The sequence below is a fragment of the Podarcis filfolensis genome (genome assembly GCF_964270895.1).
Source record: "Podarcis filfolensis genome assembly, chromosome: 7".
Taxonomy (NCBI): domain Eukaryota; kingdom Metazoa; phylum Chordata; class Lepidosauria; order Squamata; family Lacertidae; genus Podarcis; species Podarcis filfolensis.
The window spans coordinates 64,809,297-64,833,586 of record NC_139603.1 but is presented as its reverse complement, the minus strand read 5'-3'; the positions used below and the strand labels follow the sequence as shown (position 1 = coordinate 64,833,586).

Below are 24,290 nucleotides of genomic sequence, written 5' to 3'. Positions count from 1 at the left end.
TCCCTCTGACCTTCCTGCGGAGAGGAGAGTTTCACTGGAAGCTGAGGAAGGCCGAAGAGGAATCAGCAGTGATTAAACATGAGGGCATTGTCACCAAGAAGCAGGGGATGCCTTCATAGGGCAGCATGCACCCAACACAGCATGCACTTGCTATCTCAGCATTCCTGCAAAGTGAGAGAGTGAGCATGCCAAGCCTCATCTTTAGATCTTGGCGGGAGGAGCGGGGAAACTTGTTGGGACACCCTTGTCATTTCCAGCCAGTTCTAAACCTCTTCCCCTGCTCCCAAACTGAATCCTGAGCATCATGTCTGCTGGTGAGCCTGTACCAATACTTGCTGAATAAAGATCTCCTTCTTACTTCCGAGTAAGTGTATTTGTTTTGAGTAGGACTCGGAACACTATGCAGCTTCAAGGGGACCTTGCATGGACACATTGCCACCTCCATCTCACTCCCACCCCCTTAGTTTATACATGTAAAAATAGACCATGTGATATATGCATATGTATTAATATGGTACCCATGAATCAATAATTCTTCTACTAAGACAAATTCACTTGTCCCCACCCCCAATTATACACCAAATATTAAACGCATCGGTGTGCCCTTGCCTGTGTCCTATTTGCATTCAACATACAGCTTGTAAGTGGAAAGGTACCTCCTGAAGATGCTATGCTGAATGTGAGCATGTCAACACTGCATGCAGGGTCAGCAACAGCCCTGCTTTCCTCTCCATGCATTTGCTATGTTTGAGTCCTGATCCCCACCACACAGATATGTGATAGCTCAAGCAAAGGGGAAGTCAGTGTTCCTGGGTTCCAAGTTGACAGGGAACCTTGGAGATGGACCAAGTTATGGGTTTCAGTACCATGGTTAGTGATCCTGCAGCTGAGGCAGAACATACAAGTTGCCTCAGCGGTGACCTGGAGCAACTGCCCTATATTTATGGCTTGAGCTAGGTGTTAATTGACTAGAGGCCTCAGCCCATTCATGCTGTTATTCAGGCTAGTTAAAGGTCCAGAACGTTCTTCTGTCGCCATTGGCTTGTTCTAGGCTCCAGAGTTTCAAGCTGTGGGGATATCTCCTGATCCTCAGAATCTGCCAGCAGAAGTGTGGCAGTGAGGAATAGAGGAGTGGAGGAAACCAAGAATGATTGTCAGCTGCCATATTTCAATCAGCTACCACACAATGATATTCCTGAGACTTCAGGAATGAGAATGCAACCTTTTCTTCTTTTTTAACAAGTTTTTGGCATCTCCTCATTTTGTAGCGTTGCTGAATGCTCCCGTCTTTTTCCCTGAGGATCCCATTATTAAAACAATTCCTAGGCAGGCGCAGGAGAAAGAACATTTGCTTCTGTAATGAGCTTTTTCAAATTGCACTTTCGCTATCTGTTAACTGTTAGAAGAACGCTTCCTCAACAGAAGTCTAAGTTCAAAACGATTTAAATGACAATCATTCCGGTGTTTTAGAAAATACTGACAGCCTAAAAATGTGCCTACATGAAGCACCCAAATTTATAGTTCAGTCCTTCCTAACAAGCCAATGCAATGGCAGACCACTCCTACAGCAGGACCTCTGAAACAAAAGGGGAATAAATTTCCAGAGACTGACAGAAATGATATTCCCGCTTTAGGAAATGTTGGACCTAGCTTACTGAGGAGGCATATGAAATGTCCCTGGAGAGGAGTGAGATTGCTTCCAGATTGTCAGTATTTTGCAGGGGAAATTCAAGCACAAATTGGAACTCTAGGTTATGCGACTAAAGCACTTTGCAACAAATAGATTTTACTTTTCTTTTTAGTGGTTTTTTTGCTGTTAGGAAAGTGATAGGGAAACACACTGAAAAGTGTGAGATGAACCAATGATTAATGGGAAGCTGTGTAAACACTGCATCAGCAAATCAAGATGAATGATAATTTGTCATAACGTCTCTGCAAACAAGTCAGAATTGGTGCTCAATAAAGATTGGATATAGTCCAGCGCAACGTGGGGCTGAAACACATGACCCTGAGATTAAGATTCGCATGCTGTACTAACTGAGCTATTCCAGCATTGCTATTCTGTAGGCATGCTGGAAAAGCAGAGACATCACCTTGCCAACAAAGGTCCGTATAGTTAAAGCCATGGTTTTCCCAGTAGTGATGTATGGAAGTGAGAGCTGGACCATAAAGAAGGCTAATTGCCGAAGAATTGATGCTTTTGAGTTATGGTGCTGGAGGAGACTCTTGAGAGTCCCATGGACTGCAAGAAGATCAAACCATTCTGAAGGAAATCAGCCCTGAGTGCTCACTGGAAGGACAGATCCTGAAGCTGAGGCTCCAGTACTTTGGCCACCTCATGAGAAGAGAAGACTCCCTGGAAAAGACCCTGATGTTGGGAAAGATGGAGGGCACAAGGAGAAGGGGACGACAGAGGACGAGATGGTTGGACAGTGTTCTCGAAGCTACAAACATGAGTCTGACCAAACTGCGGGAGGCAGTGGAAGACAGGAGTGCCTGGCGTGCTCTGGTCCATGGGGTCACGAAGAGTCGGACACGACTAAACGACTAAACAACAAGGCATGCCGGACCTGGAACCTCCCCGAACCCAAACTGATTTGATGCTGGCTTCACCCTTGTCAATCACAACTCTTCCGGAACACATCTTAAAAACTGTCCATTTGAGCACATGCTTTGCCTGGAGGATCTATGCCACCTCTCCTAAATTATGGACCTCATGCATTCCCCCAGCACACTGAAAGGATGCCTTGCACTATGGAAGATGCTGGAACTAAGAATTACGCAATTTTATCCACCTGGAAACTAGTCTCTAGACATCTGGATATGCTTTTCGTAATTTGCTCTTTGGGCAGTGACAACACAATGTGAAGACTATGGCTCATGTCACTGCTTTTAAGACGTACACATTAAACTTTTTAATGGAGATACTATGAACTGAATGCATTTGCTTGTAACAAATTCCAGGGAGCCGGAGCCAACTATGGATTTACTGCTGCCGTTTATAAGATGATGCTGTTTGCAACAAAGCAGCAGAAGTAGCAGCCTATCATCAGGCTGACTGACTGGTTACGGTTAAAAAACACACAGTTGAAACGTAACATTATAGAACAAGTCCTCCATTCTTTATCTATCTTTAGAACCCTGGTATTCTCCTCCCTGTTATCCTAATGAGCACTTAAGCCAACACAACAGGAAAATAGCAACGATAAGCTTTGGATTTAACATTTCTGGGGATTTAGGCAACAAGCTATTAACAAATAAATAAAAAACAGGATTCATACAGTTATTATCACATTGCCCTCAGAGTCTGGGGAAAACCCAAGATCCTCAAAGCAGAAGCGCTGCCTTGGGGGAATAAAACTGACCTCACAACTAATGTGCAAACACTGTGCATCTTATGTACTGTGAACGGTTCATCTGCAAAGATCCTAACATTAGAACTAGCTGAAAGGCTATTAAACAGACCTTGGGGAGCTCTTACAGCTTAATGCATGCCTGAGGCCACCTGGCACGTTCTGCCAGAGGCATCCAGCCTCCTCCTCTAGCAGTTTACAGGCATTCTAGGTGTGCTAAATGAACACATATTGGGGCATATGGGCAGTGCCGGATTCACTTATGAGCTAAACAAGCTATAGCTTAGGGCCCCAGTCTCTTGGAGGCCCCCAAAAAATTTAAAGGGAAAAAACCTGGATGTACATTTCCAAAATATAAGATAAAAAACAAATAAAATAAAACCTACACACAGCAACAGTGTTTTGTGTTGTGTAGGCTCCTATTATATGGAAAATCTGTAGACAGGTCATGTGCAAATCTATGGTGCCATCCACATTTACGCTTGCCTAGGGGATACTGCTGTTTACTGCTAAAATGGAATGAAGTATGTCGGGTTTTCTGCAGTTAGTTCTGATTGAGTGGTAAACAGTGGGTTTTCCTGGGGAATGCGGTGGGGCAAATGGAAAACCACTCAGACCCATGCCTAGAAAGCATGGGACAAGCAGAAGTGCGGACGACCCCCCAAACACAAGAGAATTCGGATTACGTGGAGACTGCTGTCCAGTTATGCAGCTGTAGGCACGAGTGCTGTCTACTGACTTTCTAATGAATATGTGCCGGTTGGGAGTAGGGTGGCCATTTGCAATTCATCATCAAAAGAAAAAGTGGATACATAAAATTCACATATTCTCTCAAATTTCAGTAGCCCCCTGTGCAACACTAAAATTCAGCACTCCCCCTGCCCCTCGTACTCTGTTCTACAGCATTGTTTTGGCAGTGGGGCACCCAGTGTGACCACACTGGTCACGTTACCCTAAAACTGACTCTGGTGTAAGGGTGCACATTTTAAAACAATGCCTATAATTTGGACAGAGATACAATACACCTCACCATAGTAGAGCAGCATACCCTCCAACATTTCTTCAACGAAAATAGGAATATCTTATTCAATAATCATAATTTTACTATTTATACCCTAGCCATCAGACTTGGTTGCCCAAGCCACTCTGAGAGGCGTCCATGATCTATAAAAACCCAATTAAACATTTAAAAGCTTCCCTACACAGGGCTGTCTTCAGATGGCTTGGGGTCACATTTTACTATTTATACTCTCCAACATTCCTCTGATGAAAATAGGGACGCTGGTGGCGCTGTGGGTTAAACCACAGAGCCTTGGGCTTGCCAATCAGAAGGTCGGCAGTTCGAATCCCCACGACGGTGAGCTCCTGTTGTTTGGTCCCAGCTCCTGCCAACCTAGCAGTTCAAAAGCATGCAGTGCAAGTAGATAAATAGGTACCGCCCTGGCAGGAAGGTAAACGGCTGTGCGCTGCTCTGGTTCGCCAGAAGCAGCTTAATCATGCTGGCCACATGACCTGGAAGCTGTACGCCGGCTCCCTCGGCCAGTAAAGCGAGATGAGTGCCACAACCCCCGAGTCATCCACGACTGGACCTAATGATCAGGGGTCCCTTTACCTTTACCATACCTGCCAATATTTCTCTACTGAAAATTGGGACGTTCTGGGATCAAATCAGAAACTGGGATGCCTTCTGTAAATCTGGGACTGTCCCTGGAAAACAGGGACACTTTGAGGGTCTGGGGCAGCCTGTGAGCAGGTGAACTGTGTTTTCGTGTGTGTGCTGGGGCTGCTGTCCACCCACTAACTGGTGATGAGGAACCTCAAAGTCCCATGCTCCCCTTCTTTATCCTCAAACCAGATTTGGACCAGATAGAGCACTTCTTCAAACAGAGGGCTGTTCCCCTAGGGAAAAACCTGTTAGCATGATGAGACAACAGTGACACCCCCCTCTCTCCCATTCATTGAATGCACAGGGCTATGGTGTGGTGGTTGAAGTGTCAAAACTCCTCGCCATGTGTAGAGAGGACCCGTTCTGTGAGTTTACAAACTAGTCCTTTTCTTTCCTTTTTCTGATAGGGTAAAAACAGTCCCCCGCTGTTTCACAAAGGAATGATGGGGTGGGGAGGTTCAAGGCCACAGCTGGTGTTAATCAGAGTAATCAGTAAAGCTTGGTAAAGGTAGCTGCAGATTTGATGCAAGGCTTCCATACACCAGCTGAGCCCAGAGCCTCTAATTGTAATTTTGAATCGTCTTAAAGTGGAATTTTGAGCCCTGTTCCAGCAAATGGCAGGGCGGAACTTGAGAGTTGATCTTCCCGATTTGCATATTCTTCGCTTTCACCTTTCAGTGGGCTACAGATAAGATATACCAGCAGAGCAGCTCTTTTGCTTCTGACTAAAGCTCAGAATTGACTTCTGCAGCAGCTCTAAATATTAAGTAGGCAATTATTTCTTTTCGCTCATGATTGACCATGTTCTCCTCTGAACTGTAACGCAGATATTCAAGGTGAAATAGTGCAATTGGCATGACTTTCCCAGTAACTGCATCACAACATATTGTGGTATAAATAATGCTGTGTTCTAAACTGCAACCCACTCTGGGACCTTAGAGTGGTGGGTGGATAATAAACATAGCTGTCAAGTGTCCCTTATTTGAAGGGACAGTCCCTTATTCCAGCGCCATGTCCCGTTGCTGTCCCAACTGTGTTGCTTGGCTGTGTTGCTCACCCAATAAGAAGTCTAAGAACGACTGGGGGGGTGGAGCTTGCATGCCTTGTGTGTAGCTAGTTAATGTAAGCTGAGGGGTTTTTTGAATGCTGGACGCCATTTTGTTGCATGTGCTGCTGCAAACTTTGCAGTGCAAAGCCAGGCCGAGGAGCCATCTTAAGTTGAGGCTGCATAGGCCTTGTGGTGCATGTGATTCAGATTCTATTCAGTTGAACCTCTGGTTACAAAGTTGGTTGGACAGTGTTCTCGAAGCTACCAGCATGAGTTTGACCAGACTGCAGGAGGACAGGAAGACTGGAGTGCCTGGAACAGGTGAGGCTGCAGGTCCCTTATTTTGGCTGCTGGTCCCTTATTTTCAAGGCTGCTGGTCCCTTATTTTCAAATCTGTAAGTTGACAGCTATGATAATAAATCAAAGGAATAATACAAAAATGCAGTTTCTGGGGAAATCATATACCAATGCAAGGCAGAGGAGCCAAGCCAGAAGAAAAGGGAGCAAACCTGGTTGGCTCCAGAAGGAAGAAAGAAAATGATATACAGAAGCAACATACACAGGTTAATACATTATCAGGGTTTTAAGAATACTTGTAATTTTATTATGAATGGACAATAAGTAATTCAAATGGTTAAATTTTTACAATGGACATGTAGTATCTTGATATACAATGGAACCAAGGAAGGGAATAGGGGGATGTCAATTTGTTCTGTTTGGATTCGTTTTTTATTATTGCTGTTTGTTTTATTTTTGTTACTATTGGAAAATTAATAAAATGTTATTTAAAAAAATGCTTCCTAATATTAATGACATAGCCCAGTTCTATGCATGTTTACTCAGCAGCAAATCCCATAGAGTTCAAGGGGACTTTCCCCAAGTAAGTATACAGGACTGCGGCTCTTTGCAATCACTGGTCCAAGTGATGTATTATCATTTGCATTTAATAAACTGGAAATCAATAATGACCAATAGCAACTTGTCCAAGGCTACTCACTGAGACAATGGCTATGATGGCACCTGAACTCACATCTCCTAGGCTCAGGCTCAACATCCTATCCAGAAACACTGGCCTTTCTAATCAAAGACACCAAGGATCAACCTGCAGATGTGTGACATTCTAAGCACTGAGCTATGGTCATGCCTCTTTTCAAGCAGATGTAGAATATGGATAAGGAACCTGTAATATTCTTAAGTGGGCTCCTATTCACATGGTTGCACACCTTCCATGCACGACAGGAGAACAGCAGAATGCCTACTTTATAAAACTAGAACTACTTCTGAGGCCAGCTTACATAGAACAGGCAGAGGGCTGAAACACAAATAACAGGGTCATGGTGCGCTAACACTGAGTTATGGTGAGCCTTCCTTCTCAAAAGAGGCAAAATAAATAATAATATTTTTATACCCCGCCCATCTGACTGGGGTTCCCCAGCCACTCTGAGCAGCAACCAAAATAATAAATAAATAAATAAATATAATAACAATAATAATGTGATAAAACATCAAACATTAAAAAATTCCCTAAACAGGGCTGCCTTCAGATGTCTTCTAAAAGTCAGATAGTTGTTTATTTCCTTGACATCTGATGGAAGGGCATTCCACAGGGTGGGCACCACTACCAAGAAGGCCCTCTGCCTAGTTCCCTGTAACCTCACTTCTCGCAGTGAGGGAACCGCCAGAAGGCCCTCGGAGCTGGATCTCAGTGCCTGGGCTGAACATTGGGGGTGGAAAAAACCAGAAACTGGGAGTTACAAGGAAGATGAATTACTCATTTATTGTTATTTTTGTAGCATCTTGTTTAGAAACACAGAATGCAGGCCATGGGCACCAAACTGGGTATATATAGGCTGCTGTTCCATGGCATTTCATATGCTATTCGTAAAGCTGCAGTTTTCCCAGGAAAATTCATATTGCACAACCATACTGCCTTTCTAAAGGCTGCCCATATGACTTTTAAATAACGTTACCCACTCTGTATTGTGCGTGTCGATGGTGTGAAACAACTCGTGCAGTTCCTCTCTGCTCAGGATTCCGTCAGCGAAATAAGCTTTGAATTCATCAAAGGATAGTTTGCCATCATCTGAAATCAAAGAGGCAGAAGGAAAATTGGTTGCACAGATGGCTGGTTTTTCCCTTGAAAATCAAATTGATTCTAGGAAGGTGTTTCTTTAAACAACAACAAGTTTTCTCATTTTTAATCTCTGCATAGAGCCGAGCTCTAATACTAAAGGGGAAAAAAGAGGAAGCAAGAGAGCTAACAAAACCAATGATCAATAGATAAGCACAACAGCAGGCTACTTCATGTCTTTCCTTAGGAAAACACTTCGTTTTTTTAAAAAAATTATGTACTTTTATTAAAGATTTTCTTGATTTACAAAAGTATGTGCAATGTCTCTCTCTCGTATTTTTTCCATGTAACATTTTTACAAATCAGTTTCATTTGTTGAGACACTAGGAAGAAAAGAGGGAAAGGGGTGGAGGGGGGAAGATGGGTGAGGGTTGAGTCGGGTGGCAATGTTTCCATTTTACTTAATATATGTAGGGTTTGGTGTCAGCATTGGTTATGCAGGTTCTCTGCTGTTCACTTGTGTTCCTTTGGTGCTGAGAGAGGTTGGGGTTGGCCTAGGGTGTGGCTGTTCATTTGTGGTTGGCTGTGCTGGTCTTTGTTTTCGTGTGTGAGTGGGGTGGGTGGGTGTTTTGGTTCAGGTTAGCCATATTGATTTGTATGCTGTTGGTGGATTTTTGTCATTGTCTTGTTGGGCTGTGTATGTGATAAAGGGGAGCTATACCGGGGTGAAGGCGTCTTCTTCTATTTGTCCCCATGTCAGTTTCAGTTTATTGGTTACTTTTTCTAGTATGGCTGTTTCCGATATTATCTAAGCATCAATGTTCTATATCTCGGTGACATCAGAAAGAAGGCTGAAATATAAGGAGCCTGAGGCTGGAAGTAAAATGTGGGTGTTTAAAAAGCAATATATCAAAGTTAGCCCAAAACTGGAGATTTTTGTTTGAGGATACACCCACTTCATGTCAATCCAGCCAAGACTAGTGATGAATCTTGGTGAAATGTTTTACCCAAAGCTTCAAACTTTTTAACATCTGTCATCACCAAGGGCTGATCTTCTCAAGGCTGGAACCCCCAGCACTCCAGTAATATTTGAATGGTGCCAATTCTCATATACAATTATTCCCAGGACAATGCAGAGCTGGTGCGTGAACCTTTCACCCGACACGCTGCTATTCCCACATGATTTAAATGGGACCTGAGCACAGGAAAGCAGAAACCCCACCTGTAACTAGAGGGGAGGGTATGAACCTGGCCTGGTGCACGCTGAGCCATCAGTCCTTCCTCGCCCCCAGAATCCAGTCAACCGAAACCCCTGGACCTGGCTCACCAAATTGTTATAAGAAGAAAACTGCTCCTTTTCCTTTATGGGGTACCCAAGAGCCTGTATAGCAGGGGTCGGCAAGGTTTACTGGCCATGAGACGGATCACTCCCACAGAGATTGTCCATGGGCTGGACTGGTGCAGCGCAACGCCGGAAATCGCATCTGCGCATGTCCATGGCACCGGAAATTGCTTCTGCACATGCCCAGACGCCCAAAATTGCACCTGTGCAGAAGCGATTTTCGGCGTCTGGACATGTGCAGACACGATTTCCAGTATCTGCATGTGCACAGAAGCAATTTCTGACACCACTCAGCGAGTGGTGCGCCACTTTAGTGCAGTGCGCGGGGGACTCACTGAGCGGGCGGCTCGGTTCGGGGTAGCTTGTGGCCCACATCCGGCCCATGGGCTGCACGTTGCCGACCCCTGCAATATAGAGTCCTTCTGTAGGTTCCCTATGGGCAGAAGGAAATAACAGAAGCCAACCAGAGAATATTGAGAAGCAAAGCAGCTAGTAAGCCTGATCTTTATTAAACTGTTTCAACAGGGTGCTCAAACCCTCATGCAGGAGGGAGGAGGAACCCAGAACATTGGTGTGCAAGCTCTTATATAGACTTTTGAACTTCCCACCCTGTAGCTCAAGGCCACCCCCCTATACATCATATATAGATCACTGAAGGGGCGGTCTACAGCAGAAAAACTGTTTCATAACAGAACCACATGTAAAAAAGGTTACGTGAGGAAGAAGAAAACCCTTTCCGTCTGTCGCTACAGGAAGTGTGCCGCAAAGCTGCTATTATTTGAAGGAGTGTGGTCATACTGGTTCATACAATGCTGGGAATGTCTAAGCATGCCAGAGTTGCAGAACATGGCTGCTGATTACTCCACATTAGACCCCAGATATCTCCCAATGTGTGCTGCTTCTTCATGATTTTTAACCCAACAACTTTGGTTTCCTGCACAATTGTGCAAAACAGTGGGCTGATTTCTGGAGGTTATATGCAAGGTTGAGGGTGTGCACAGCCCTGTGGTTCCTACACGATTACAAGTTAAAAACCAACCCGAAGGGGTGCTAATTACTGAGTTGGCTTTTTAAACAACCGAGCCCAAACTTGCACACAGTCAAGCACAGTATCTTCCTAAGCTTGTCTGTAGCAATGCAAGATATGAAAAGATATAAAAATTACACACCAATATTAAGCACAGTAACATAGCTAAGGGATAATAAACACGAGCTGCTAAATATAATGGCACAATACTTTTGCTTTTTCTTCTTTTCTTTTTTCAGCAGAACAGTCTTAAACATCAAATTCAGAATCTAAATGTGCCTGTCATTTGGCATCAAATGTGAAACACTGACTGAATGGCAAGAATAAATTTGCCTTGATAAATATGTGATTTTGTAAGTAGCTTGACTTCTACATCCTCCAGGCAACAAGTTCGCTTAGCTCTTAACATACTACTACATGCCACCCCTTTGAGTGAAGCAAGATTCCAGGGGTATCAGGCATGCTTTACACAGGATTTGTGGTTCCTTTTGGACAATTAGGCACAGCAGAGACTACAGTGCCTTTCTGATATATGGTGTTACACACACACACACACACACACACACACTGAAGCTTTCAACAGAGAAAGTTCAGCACAACAGTATCCCAAAGAGGGTTCTGTCCCTCTCATTTGCACAGCACTGAACTGACACCAGCATCTCTCTCCAGCACATTGTTTCTTAATGCCAAACTGCCATTCTAAAACTCCAGTCCTCCCTCTAAAACTATGGTACTGCCTTTAAAACTACGTCCTTCTGTTCAGGGATGAAGGAAACCCATCCATTTGCCTTGTTGTCCTTTGACTTGCCAGTGGCTCAATACCCCAAAGAAAATTAGCTTTCACCCATGTTGATTGCCTAGGATTAAAGGGGGATGGATGGCTGATACTCGATTTAGGAAGATTGCCTGGTTAATTAACTCTTCATATATGCTTATCCCAGGGGATTAACAGGGGCTAACACACATCTTAAATACACATGAGTCTGGCTATTACTTCCAAGGAAATTAGTTTTGGCACCCCCAAACCTTAATTAAAACCCGGCTCTAAATTTATCAGGAATTTAGGACATCTTAAAATCCTGGATCAAACATTATATGCAAATCCACGGGAAAACCTAGAAAAATGGGCTTCTTAGGAAAACGAGGAAATTAACAGCCATGCTTAATGAAGGAGAAAGGTTTAGAGAAGATATTAGTGAATGGAATCTGGTAACGCAACCAAGTTACCTTTCAAGGAAGCTGAAACAGCGCAGGCCTAGTGATGCTAGAATCCTTTTCTCATTAAGTCTTGCTGCAGTGAGGTACAGTCGTACCTTGGAAGCCGAATGGAATCCATTCTGGAAGTCTGTTCGACTTCCAAAACATTTGGAAACCAAAGCACGGCTTCCGACTGGCTGCAGGAAGCCACGTCGGACATTTGGCTTCCAAAAATAGTTCGCAAACCGGAATGGTCACTTCCGGGTTTGCGGCGTTCGGGAGCCAAAATGTTCAAGAACTAAGCTGTTTGAAAACCAAGGTATGAATGTAGTTGCAAGGATGGATAGTCCTCTCCTTCCCACCGCTCTCTAATGCTCCTCTTCTTGAGGGTCTTTCCCAAGCAGTCACAGACTGCATCTGCTCACAACCACTCTCTACTCTGCCCTCTTTGTGTGTTCTAGGAGACCAGGGGAGAGGGGAGCTGGTCGCAGCACCATCTCTGTTTCCTCTGCTTCTGTCTCTGAGTCTGAACCGCTCTCTGCCACAGCCTCTTCCTGCTCACTAGCGCCTCTTCAGCTTCCAACGCCTCCTCCTCCCAGTCTGCTCCTTCTTCTCCCTCTGACCACTCATCGTCATTCCACCACCAATCCCCTGGGCTCTGAGCCTTCTTCCCCTGAGGGTTCCCCAGCTAGTGCCTCCGACCACTCCTCTGACTCCAGCCAGTCTGTGACAATATGTTTAATGACAAGAGTTCAGAAATGGCAGGTGGTAAGTGGAGGGCGAACTGCTTGTTTGGGGAGGCACTTGTCCCCCAATCCCTTCTGACACCATCTATGATGGAAGTGGCAGCCCCTATGATGGTAGTCATCTACAGATTTTTGTAACTCCTGGTGGAAGAAGCTGTTCAAGGCTGCCTAGGCAGGCATGTGGAAGTCAGAGGGGGCATAGTCTCCCTGCCCCAAAATAATAATAATAATAATAATAATAATAATAATAATAATAATAATAATAATTTATTATTTATACCCCACCCATCTGGCTGTGCTTCCCCAGCCACTCTGGGCAGCTTCCCAAAAAATATTAAAATACAGTGATGCATCAGAAATTAAAAGCTTCCCTAAACAGGGCTGCCTTCAGATGTCTTCTAAAAGTCTGGTAGTTGTTGTACTCTTTGACATCTGGTGGGAGGGCATTCCACAGGGCGAGTGCCACTACCGAGAAGGCCCTCTGCCTGGTTCCCTGTAACTTGGCTTCTCACAGTGAGGGAACCGCCAGAAGGCCCTCAGCGCTGGACCTCAGTGTCCAGGTAGAATGATGGGGGTGGAGATGCTCCTTCAGATATACTGGACCGAGGCCGCATCATCAAGCACCAAGGCTGCATATGTTATTGTCCAAAGAAGGCTGAAAGCTTCTCCACACCAGATTTCCTGGCTCTCTTGTAGAAACAATGAAGTAAAAAATAAATAACCATCTCTCAATCCTCTTTAGGGCTGTCTCCAGGCTCACAGTGGCCACAAGGGAATAGCCCTCACTCGACCCAACCTTGAACTAAACAACGCCCAGGTGCCACAAGAAGGGCTTCAGCTAGTTTCTCTCAATGACTTTCAAAGTAGAAGAAAGATGCCAATTTTCTGTCCTCTGATCTTTCAAAAAGTTCACATCTTGAAGACAAGACGAATCATGAAATGAAAGCCTTCGCTGAAATCCCATTTTCTTCAGATGAAAAGTTAACCAAATGCAGTATCATTCCCCCTGGCAACATATCTTTTGAGAAATTATTTCACCCACCTTCCTGATCTCACATACTCTCTTCCTAACGTGTTTCATTAGCATTTTCTCAAGTAGTCATAGAAACCTGTTTAGAGCTCTTTGGAGAATAAACTAAACTCTAAAAGGTAATATATATATATATATTGTTTGATATGAGAATGGTGTTTATCTCTGGCAGCTTACCCACCAACAATGTGTTCAGTAAAGGAAGATTATATGGACTTTCCCAGCGGGCTGCAGTCTAACACATAAATCCTAACGACAGGGTGTAAAAGTTTTCCTAGGGAAAATAGGAAACTACCTTACATATTGAAGCAGACCAGTAGCTTGATACCATCTACACTGACTGGCAACAGATCTCTTGGGTTTCAGGAAGGGGACACTCCCAGCCCTAGCTGGAGAGACCGGGGATTGCACCTGGGACGTTTTGCACTAAGATTTAGCTGCCCAGTTCCTACTTACAGCGAGGAGCTTAGGACCCAAGGCCCAAGTAGCTATTCTGGCAATGGTTCCACCCAGACAGATCCGTCATATTAAAACAATTCAATGCTTCAACAGAATTAAAACAAACAAACCCTCTCTTGCACTGTACACAATTTGACACCATTAAACCAAATCCATGCATCAAAACTTTAGATACTCTTTGGGGTAAATATAAACATAAATTAAGTCAGGGACTCTCAATTCTGGCATCATTTTCCTATAACGAAAAATGGAGGAAGAGGTTCCATTGGGGAATATTAATTTATGGAAAATGCATGGGGTCATAGAACTTAAGGAAAATCTACCAACTGTGTTGGCTCAGAGGATACATCCACTTCAGAAAGACTTTGGGGGGGGGGGTTGGGGGGAAGGGAGTATTGAGGGTTGGTCACAGTTTTTTTTTGCACCATATAAACTCTCTACATATCATGTATTCTCAGTCAACTATGCTGTGCCTTTCCTCAGTTCTTAATTATTGCCTGCCTTTTAGGAATGCAGTTCGAAGGAAATGTAAACACTGCACAGATGTTTCTATGCAGGACCCAGCTTCTATTTGCATTGCAAGATTTCTGCTTAGATCTTGTATTGTGAAAGGGGGAGTAGCAGATCTGGAAGTCAAAACTGAACTTATTGAGGTTATCATATTAAAGCTCTTGGCCCACCCGTCCCAGGACTTTCAACTATAACTAGCACTTAGCATTAGGTAAATTAAAGCAACTACCTTAGGTTGTGGATGCTAAGGTGAGGAATGTCACAGAGGTGCTAAAAGATGCAGTGTGTCGTGTGGCCTGCCTGGTTCTCTCAGGTGCAGTGAAAGATGCTGTCCTGTTATTGCCATAGTTGAAGTAAGCGTCTTTCTAGAGAGCAACTCTGTTCCCTGCATCTCTTTTAGTCCCAGTCTGAACTGCTCGCCTTTCCACATACACAAATTTAGTACCTCCAACCTTTATCACCACTTGTACTTGTCCACCTATTTTACATAACGAAACCAGATCTGTTTTCCACATTTGACCAGTCAAACAGTCCTTCTACTGTCCAGAAAGCAATCTTCCAGTGACGGAAAACAAGAACAAATCTGTCTTGCCACCAGCATCCCACAGATAAAACCATCAATGCCACTGTGCGCTACCAATACTACAGAAAGCCCATTTCAGAGCACTCTATAATCCAATGCAAAGAGTCAAACTAAATATCCCAGTGGAATCCCTTAGTGCTTTAACACTACATTTCTCTGAAAATAAAGAAATAATTGGACTTACCATTTTTATCTGCTCTTCTCAGGACCTGCAAAGAAATAAATTCAGGCTTAGTACATTATACTGATGGCACCTCTCCCCGAAACTCCTAATGACTGCTCCCAATGGCTTCGTGTAGATGAAGGCCCAAAGACACCCTTGGCAAACTGGATGATAGCTGTTCCAACCCAAAGATTATAGTGATTACAATATCTCAGTACAGGTAATATTTCTGGAGGTAACATTTTCTGTTGGATAAGGGATGGTGAATGTGTTCCAAAGTGCATCCATGCTAAGTGGGGAGTCATTCTCAATCATGCACAAATTAGCAACTGCATGGAATATAGCTACCAACTTATAGTGTTGGCCACCAACCAAAGATGGCTTGGGAATATGTTGCTCAATGTGAGGCTTGAACCCACAACCATGAAAATAAAAGTCTTCTGTTCTACTGGCTGAGTTATCCCAATGGTGTTTAGCACACGATATAATGAACATACAATAGTATTTATTATTTAGCAGGATCTGACCATTAATTGTGTATGGGATTCAACATCTGATACTTGTCAAAACCTTGTAACCTGACAAAAAAACACCATTTTAAAGGCTTGTTTTCCCTCTGCCAGGCTTAGGACAGTAGCCACTGCAGCTGAATGTACCTGATGTAATCTTATACCGTCTTAATTTACCAGCTTCTTGTGCACAGGATTTCCCCCTAGATGCCTGATAAATGCCAGCCACCCTTTCTCTACATGCTTACAATATTAATTAAGTTGGCATCTCTGACTGACAAGATGGACTGGTTCTGTTGCAGATTTTGGTCTCATTTTTGTGCTTCTCTAGATTCGCTTTGTTTCTTACAATGTTTCCTTTTTACATAAATAATTTTTGAGATTTAATTTTAATTAAAATTAAATTTTAATTATATTTTTATATTTAATCTTTTCCCCCCCAAAAATGCATTTATATTCTTTCGTGTGACCTTTGAGGACCTTTTTGGGGTGGAAAAGTGATCTATACAATTTAATATCTATCGTATCGCATCATATCACGGACAGCCTATCCAAGTACTAAATGAGATACAGTATAGATGTCCTTCCATTTTCCATGGCAATCAATTAATATTCGAAACCAGTCTGGCTGTCCATAAGAAAGTGACTCAATTAGTAGTTTGAAGTTTTTAATTTCCATTCATATGTCTTTAGCCACTGAAATTAATGAGCACAACTAACTTAGTTTCACCCACGTTTATTTTTATAAAAGAAAAACGTTAATGCATTAGAGGAAAATAGTATAATTTTGCCTCCTACAAATGATGGTGTGGATTGCATTTTTTACTTTGATTTGCTCTCCCCATTTGACAGGCTAACTTGCTTCTCTTTCTATGACTGCAATCCTACCTACACTTACCTGGGAGTAAGCCTCACTCAAATGCAAACAGACTTACTTCTGAGTTGATACAAATAAGGTTAGGATTGTGCGATGAGCCGCCCCCCTTCTTATTTTTATTTACAAGTGTATCAGAACGCCACTTTCTAAGCTGCCTTATCACCCTGCATACTAAAAACAGTAATAAAAAAAAACCTCCAAGGAAATTATGCATTGAAGATTGCCGCAATGCCCATCGACGCTATCACAGATCTTTCTTTTTACTACGGGAGTACTATACATATTCGGTAGCAACCTTGAGTAGCAACCGAGCAGCAAAACGTTTTTTTTTGACCTCCTCATTTATCCTATCAATTTCGGAGGCGTCAGAACACCACAAGATGTGGGTGCCTATGATCCCATTATCCCGTGCTTTTTTAAAGTTTTAGTCAGACGGAGGGGTGTTTAACTGATTCACCTGTGCCGTTTCTCAACCCCCCATCCAGAAACTAGGAACGTAACGAGGAAGAAAAGATAAACCCTTTGTGTTGAGACACCGCGCCTGCGATTTGCCTCCTGTATGGCTCAAATTTGGGGATGCTCATGGCATCTAAAATGTTTAGGATCAAGATTTTTTTAAAACCCATAATCATGTTCCAGCATGGTCCCCTGAGAGCTGCCGGACTCTTTTCACCCTGTTGGGTGGCTCATAAATCTAATCATCATCATCATCATCATCGCTGCAAACATTCAACAGGTGCAGCTTGCCTACTCGGTCCGCAGAGGCAGCGAGCGGCGGAAGCTTCACCTGTGGATCGTTTGCAGCTCTCGGAGGCGCAGGTAGGAGCCCGGTGGGGAACAGGCGGCCACCCCCCACCCAAACCCCGTCCATGCTCCCTTCCAGGGAAAACTTTCTAATTTAGATGCATCCATCTAAATCCAGAAGATGCTGAAGCTTGGGGGCGGGGGTGGAAAGGGGAGATCACCAACCAAGCAAGCGCAACAGCTACAACCCAGAGTGACAGGCGCCCTGCTTACGTCGAGAAAGATGGAGAGTCCTTTGGTCATGGTCAAGGCAGCGCGGAATTCCTCGCAGGCGTCCGCGGTGGAGGGAGACGTTTCCGCGCTACCATCCGCCGCGCCGTCCATGTTGCCGGCTGCCGCGGCGAAAGTGCCGTATGGCTGGGCTGGATGGGAGCGGCAGGCGCTGGCGGCTCCTCCCTCCGGGCCAAAGGTTTCCCCACCCCCCTTGGCCTTTGGGGGCGTCCGGGCCGGGTCGCTGTCTCCGCTGCTCCGCCCTCGACGGGCAGAGGAGCGAAACGAAGGCGCGCTCTCGTTTGCAGCCGTCGGCTTCCCTTCCTCCTTTCCTCCCCTCCGCCTTTGGGGGACTCGGCTGCCTGCTGCTGAATCGCCGCCCAGCGCCTTCTGAACCTTATTCGGTGAAGCAGCCGCGAACGCCTGCGTTCCTGAGCATGTACAGAGTGCCTTTTTCCTAGTGAGCTGTGCAGCAGCGGCGCGCAATACCGCTGCTCGGCGGGCGTGGCAGATTTCGGAGGTCTCGCGTTTCCTTAGCAGGATTCGCCCACCAAGGCCAGGATCCTGCTTCCTGCAGCAGCCAATCAGGTGCTTTTGGGAACTCCACAGGTGGGGCTTGAAGGCAGAAATTGCTAGTCGGAGATACACTACCTCCGATCACGGGGGGCTCCATAAAGGCTATGTTCACATTAGAAGCTTAAAATGTAGCCATTCCCGCCCCACCCGATCCAGCTGCATTTCAAGCCAAATTTGCATGGTGTGTTCACATCAGTGTGAGAAGGGGCAAGAATGCCTTCTTTCCCCAACTCATGGGATCTTTTTGGTTCTCTCTCCCCTGCAATCCTTCTACCAAAAAAATACTCATGAAGCTGCTCTCTGCATATGTGAGACAGCTGTTCCGGTGTTTACATTGTTGCTAACTCCACATCCAGTTTTCTGTATTGTTCTTGTGCAAGCTGCCTTGAAATGCCTTGGTTAGTAGAATGATGAAGTGCATCATCATCATCATCATCATCATCATCATCAAAGTATTGCTTCATACCTTTACATTTCAGGGCAGAGTCCCAGAACTGACAACAGATGCTAAGACTCGGGGCATGTACACACGGTGAGATGATGTATATACAGTGCTGGGTGCGGGTACCTTTTTGAGGTGTTGTGCACACAACATCATCCCCATGTCATCCCTGTCCAACACTGCTTGCCGATCTGTTATGTACTGAGTTGTATAGGATCCAAAATGCAGCAGTGTGATTGGTCCTAGAATAGGATTCAGAATGCAGCAGCTTGATTGGTCCTAGAACAGTAGGCTCCAGAATGCAGCAGTCTGATTGGTTCACAGGAGCCACCCGATCCAGCTCCAGGTGGAAGTGAATCCGCGACCTGATTGGCCTACAGGAGAATCCCGGAATTAGCCAATCACGTGGGGCCCATTGTGTAAATAATGTATATAAAGCAGACATTCTGGGGGAACTTCCATTCCTCCTCATCACTATGAGCTGAATAAAGAGCATGAAATCCACTCTTGACTCCGAGTATATGTCACGATCTAAAGTGCATTCTGCTGTAATGATTGCAATCCATTTTGTGTATGTTGTTGTTGCACCTGTCTGTCTCAAGAGACAAAGGAGTGTGCCACCAGAGGTGAAGTCAAACTGCTGCATTATTACCAAAGTGACCTCCCTGGGGCGCAAGCCTATGCAGTGTGTATGGAGGTCCTGGGCTGCCCAGTCGACAAGACCCCCTTTTTGGCCCCGCTGGTGTGGTCCAAAGGACAGCAGAGCATTTTGCACAGCTTGGCTGCAGGAGTTGCCAGAAGGAGGCGTACAAGACACCATCCAACTGTCTTAGGGACTCCACTCTGGATTTGTGTAGGGATTACTCCTTCTCCTGAAGTTATATAGTATATGGTACTTGCTATATGCATGTGCACACAGAACGTGCTTTCTCAGGTCACCTCCATGAAATGGACAAAATAGGAAGAGGGCAGTAACTCTGCATATCCTCTGCATATCAGTATAGTATATCAACACACCAGTTTCTGGCCCCTCTCTTTCGAAAGATTGCAGAAAAAAATATTTTTAAAAAAGAGGTTTCCACAAACACTAATGGAGGGGAATAGAGAATACCATCGCACACTAGTGTGAAAGCATGCCCACCCATGTTCCCAGACAATATGGAGAGTAGCTGCCACTTTGGGTGACATTATCACTGTGATGCAGTGGGTCAGTGCATCTGGCAGTTAACCGGAAGGTTGGTGGTTCTAGCCCACCCAAGGATGGCTGTGAACAGGATCCCTGCATTGCAGGTGGTGGGATCAGATGAACCTCAGGCTCCCTTCCAACTCTACTACCCTTCTATGAGTCTACGACCATGAGACTCATTGCAAACAAAAGAGACTCTGTGTACAAAGGTGCACTGTGCAGAAAAGGACCCCTGTGTGTTTCAAAGGCTATATATGTGTATATAGCCTCAGGCTGCAAACCGAACAAACTAGGGAGTAAATGCCATTGAAGTACTCAGCGGGACAAACCTGCTTAGGATTGCTCCATTAACCTTGGCACAGATTGTGCGACACGTCTCTTTATCCGCACAAAATGAATCTGTCGCCTATCATCTACAAAGGCAGAGGGTAGGAGGGATCAAAGAGGGTTTCCTGCTGGAGATTTCTGTTCCGGCCAACTAAAAACATGTGCAGCACAGCGAGGGTTGAAACAAATGCACAAGGAAAAAAGGAAAATGAGAGAGGCCTCTCTGTGTCAACAGGATTAAATTTTAAGTGGTAGAAAAACCCATCTTTGACTGGATGTTGAGGACAGTGCCATCAAAGAGGATACACAGATACAAAGGTGGACTACAGTCCTGAATCATTTACAAGTGACATGGCGAAGAGAATTTTCTCACCCTGCATGACAAGCTGCAAACTGCCCAAATAACTCCTTGTATTAGTATCACTGCTGAAGTCTTTGCCATCGGTGTACCTTGTGCTTTAAAGGGTGACATATGCAGAAGACAGACTCCTTCCACTCAATGTAAAATATAAAGGTCCAGGGGAGGTCCATAGTTCAGTGGCAAAGCATTTGCTCTGCATGCAGAAGTTCCCATGCAGAAGTTCCCTACCTGAAACCCACAGAGAGCCACTGCCAGTCAATGTAGACTGAGATAGAGGGCCTTCTGGTGGTTCCCTCGCTGCGAGAAGCCAAGTTACAGGGAACCAGGTAGAGGGCCTTCTCAGTAGTGGCACCCGCCCTGTGGAACACCCTCCCACCAGATGTCAAAGAGAAAAACAACTACAGTGGTACCTCGGGTTACAGACGCTTCAGGTTACAGACTCCACTAACCCAGAAATATTACCTCAGGTTAAGAACTTTGCTTCAGGATGAGAACAGATATCGTCTGGCGGTGGCGGCACAGCAGCGGGAGGCCCCATTAGCTAAAGTGGTACCTCAGGTTAAGAACAGTTTCAAGTTAAGAACGGACCTCCAGAACAAATTAAGTTCTTAACCCGAGGTACCACTGTACCAGACTTTTAGAAGACATCTGAAGACAGCCCTGTTTAGGGAAGCTTTTAATGTTTAATAGACTATTGCATTTTAATATTTTGTTGGAAGCTGCCCAGAGTGGCTGGGGAAACCCAGCCAGATTGGCGGGGTACAAATAAATTATTATTATTATTATTATTATTATTATTATTATTATTAAGGAGTGGACTTAGCACAAGGCAGTTTCCACCATTTCAATATTTTACATGTCTGACTTGTGTGCGATCTTCATTAGCAAACTTTTCCCCCCTTTGGTCATATAGGGCTTCTATAAAAGAAATCCACAGGCATGTGCACATTTTCAGTCAAAATAATCAGATGGTAAAAGCAACAATGATGCAATTCTCATTTTCTGTAATGGGATGCTTTGAAAGCTCTTGTTGCTCACGTGTTGACAGTCAAAACACGAATGAGTGCTATGGCGCCCTCTCGGGGAATGATGCTGTATGGCAGTTTAAGACAGTAAAAATAGTTGACGCACGGAATATTTTCCATGGTTATACAGGATCTCTTTGAGGCAGAAAATAATTGTGTTGCATTTTTTTCCTTTTGCTAGGAATAAACATGTGTGTAAAAACTTTGTACATCCAAACTAGGCAATATTGTGGGAATTCGGTCCAGGGCAAAAGTAAAAGTAGCCCTGTTAGCCCATAAGGGGGTGGGGGAATCAAAATCCGTGTTAGGGCAAAACCTTTATTAGGCCCACTAGAGTGTCACAAAGCAGTGTGCAAGCTTTTGAGTTCTCAAGAACTCTTCATCAGGGTAGATGGTAAACAAAGCAGGGATTTGGCAGTGAGTAGACAAAAGAAGTTGGTAGTTGGTGAAGTTCACAAAGACTGCATCTGATCACAAGGTGAAATGTAAGAGGAGGTAGGTAAAGATAAAAGGACCCCTGACCATTAGGTCCAGTCATGGCCGATTCTGGGTTTGCGGCGCTCATCTCGCTTTATTGACTGAGGGAGCCGGCATACAGCTTCCGGGTCATGTGGCCAGCATGACTAAGCTGGTTCTGGAGAACCAGAGCAGTGCACGGAAACACCGTTTACCTTCCCACTGGAGCGGTACCTATTTATCTACTTGCAGTTTTTGGCGTGCTTTCAAACTGCTAGGTTGGCAGGAGCAGGGACCGAGCAATGAGAGCTCACACCATCGCGGGGATTCGAACTGCCAACCTTCTGATCAGCAAGTCCTAGGCTCAGCGGTTTAACCCACAGCGCCAAAAAGAAGAAGGTCTGTTTGGTGCTTTGCAGGTTTCAGATTGCACCTTCCACCTGCAAACCACTCATGCCCCCATCTTACACTGTTCAGGAATTAGGAGTGACCCCTCACCCCCCATGGGTGCAGGGGGGCTTCAGGGACAGGGGAGAAGTGAGACAAGCTTCCTTCTGTTTGCACTTCTCAGGGTCCAACTCAGGCTGTTGGACTGGATGCCAAAATGGGCGAAAAAGGAAAGATGTCTGGCCTTGCTGCCTCAGCACATGCGGGTGGTTCTGTGGTCTAAACCAGTGTTCCCCAACCTTGGGCCTCCAGCTGTTTTTGGACTACAATTCCCATCATCCTTGACCACTGGTCTTGCTAGCGAGGGATGATGGGAGTTGTAGTCCAAAAACAGCTGGAGGCCCAAGGTTGGGGAACACTGGTCTAAACCACTGAGCCTCTTGGAATTGCTGATCAGAAGATCGGCGGTTTGAATCCCCACAATGGGGTGAGCTCCCATTGCTCTGTCCCAGCTCCTGCCAATCTAGCAGTCTGAAAGCATGCCAGTGCAAGTAGATAAATAGGTACCACTGTGGCGGGAAGGTAAATGGCGTTTCCGTGTGCTCTGGTTTCCGTCATGGTGTTCCATAGCGCCAGAAGTAGTTTAGTCATGCTGGCCCGGAAAGCTGTCTGTAGACAAAGGCCAGCTCCCTTGGCCTGAAAGTGAGATGAGCGCCACACCCCATAGTTGCCTTTGACTGGACTTAACCGTCCATGGGTCCTTTTCCTTTACCATACAAATCCATACAATGTCAATTGTTTTCATCTGAAATAATTTTTCTGTACTAGGCCTTGCTTTGTAGAATAAAACCATTTGTACTATAGAATTCAGCCGTATGAGAGTATGTGGGGAATTTTATTTTATGAGAGAGAGAGAGAGAGAGAGAGAGAGAGAGAGAGAGAGAGAGAGAGAAAGCGAAGGCACAGAAAAAACTCAATATGGAGGCCAAATGGCCGAAATATTGGGAAATTTTGGAACAAGATGGAGACAGAATAAAACTGCAGAGTTTTGAAAAAATGAAAAACAAAGTGTGAGATTGGCTCCATTATTACCAAATAATGGAGGCATACAATTTGGACAAAAAAGTTGGCTTCCAGGTGGATAAATCAAAATTGGAAACAGAATTGTTAGATTCAAAAATTAAGAATTTGTCAAGAATGTATAACTTGCTGTTGAAGTGGAACACTCAGGATGAAACGGTAAAATCAGCTATGATCAAATGGGCACAAGACGTTGGACATAACATAATGATGGCTGACTGGGAACAGTTATGGACCACTGGTATGAAATTCACGGCATGTAATGCCATAAGAGAAAATTTAATGAAAATGATTTATAGGTGGTACATGACACCAGTGAAGCTTGCAAAAATTTACCATTTGCCCGATAATAAATGTTGGAAATGTAATGAGACTGAAGGTACGTTCTTTCACCTTTGGTGGACATGCCCAAGGATTAAGACATTCTGGGAGATGATTTATAACGAAATGAAAAAAGTATTCAAATATACCTTCCTGAAGAAACCAGAGGCCTTTCTCCTGGGCATGGTCGGCCAATTGGTGCCAAAGAAGGATAGAACTTTCTTTATGTATGCAACAACAGCAGCAAGAATACTTATCGCGAAGTATTGGAAGACACAAGATCTACCCACCCGGGAAGAATGGCAGATGAAGTTGATGGACTATATGGAACTGGCGGAAATGACTGGCAGAATCCGAGACCAGGGAGAAGAGTCGGTGGAAGAAGATTGGAAAAAGTTTAAAGACTATTTACAGAAATACTGTAAAATTAATGAATGTTAGAAAAATGTGGAAATGAAGTTATATGGCTTTAGTAGAAATGCTATAAGGAATTAAGTATAAATAGATTATTGGAGTATTAAAGGAAAAAATAAG

General features: G+C 44.5%; 1 protein-coding gene across 2 annotated transcripts in view; it reads right to left on the bottom strand.

The window, feature by feature from the left end:
- Positions 1-18,215, bottom strand: part of NECAB1 (N-terminal EF-hand calcium binding protein 1) — a 51,896-nt gene extending 33,681 nt beyond the window's left edge. The window contains exons 1-3 of one of the 2 annotated variants that reach the window (XM_083623396.1): positions 17,599-18,215; positions 15,217-15,241; positions 8,042-8,150 (exon numbers count right to left, since the gene is read on the bottom strand). In XM_083623396.1, coding sequence (XP_083479522.1) covers positions 8,042-8,150; positions 15,217-15,241; positions 17,599-17,709 — 245 coding nt within the window. In that variant the 5' untranslated portion in view covers positions 17,710-18,215. The remainder of the gene's footprint in view (positions 1-8,041; positions 8,151-15,216; positions 15,242-17,598) is intronic. The other variant, XM_083623395.1, reaches the window with a different exon arrangement.
- Between the last annotated feature and the right edge of the window lie 6,075 nt (positions 18,216-24,290).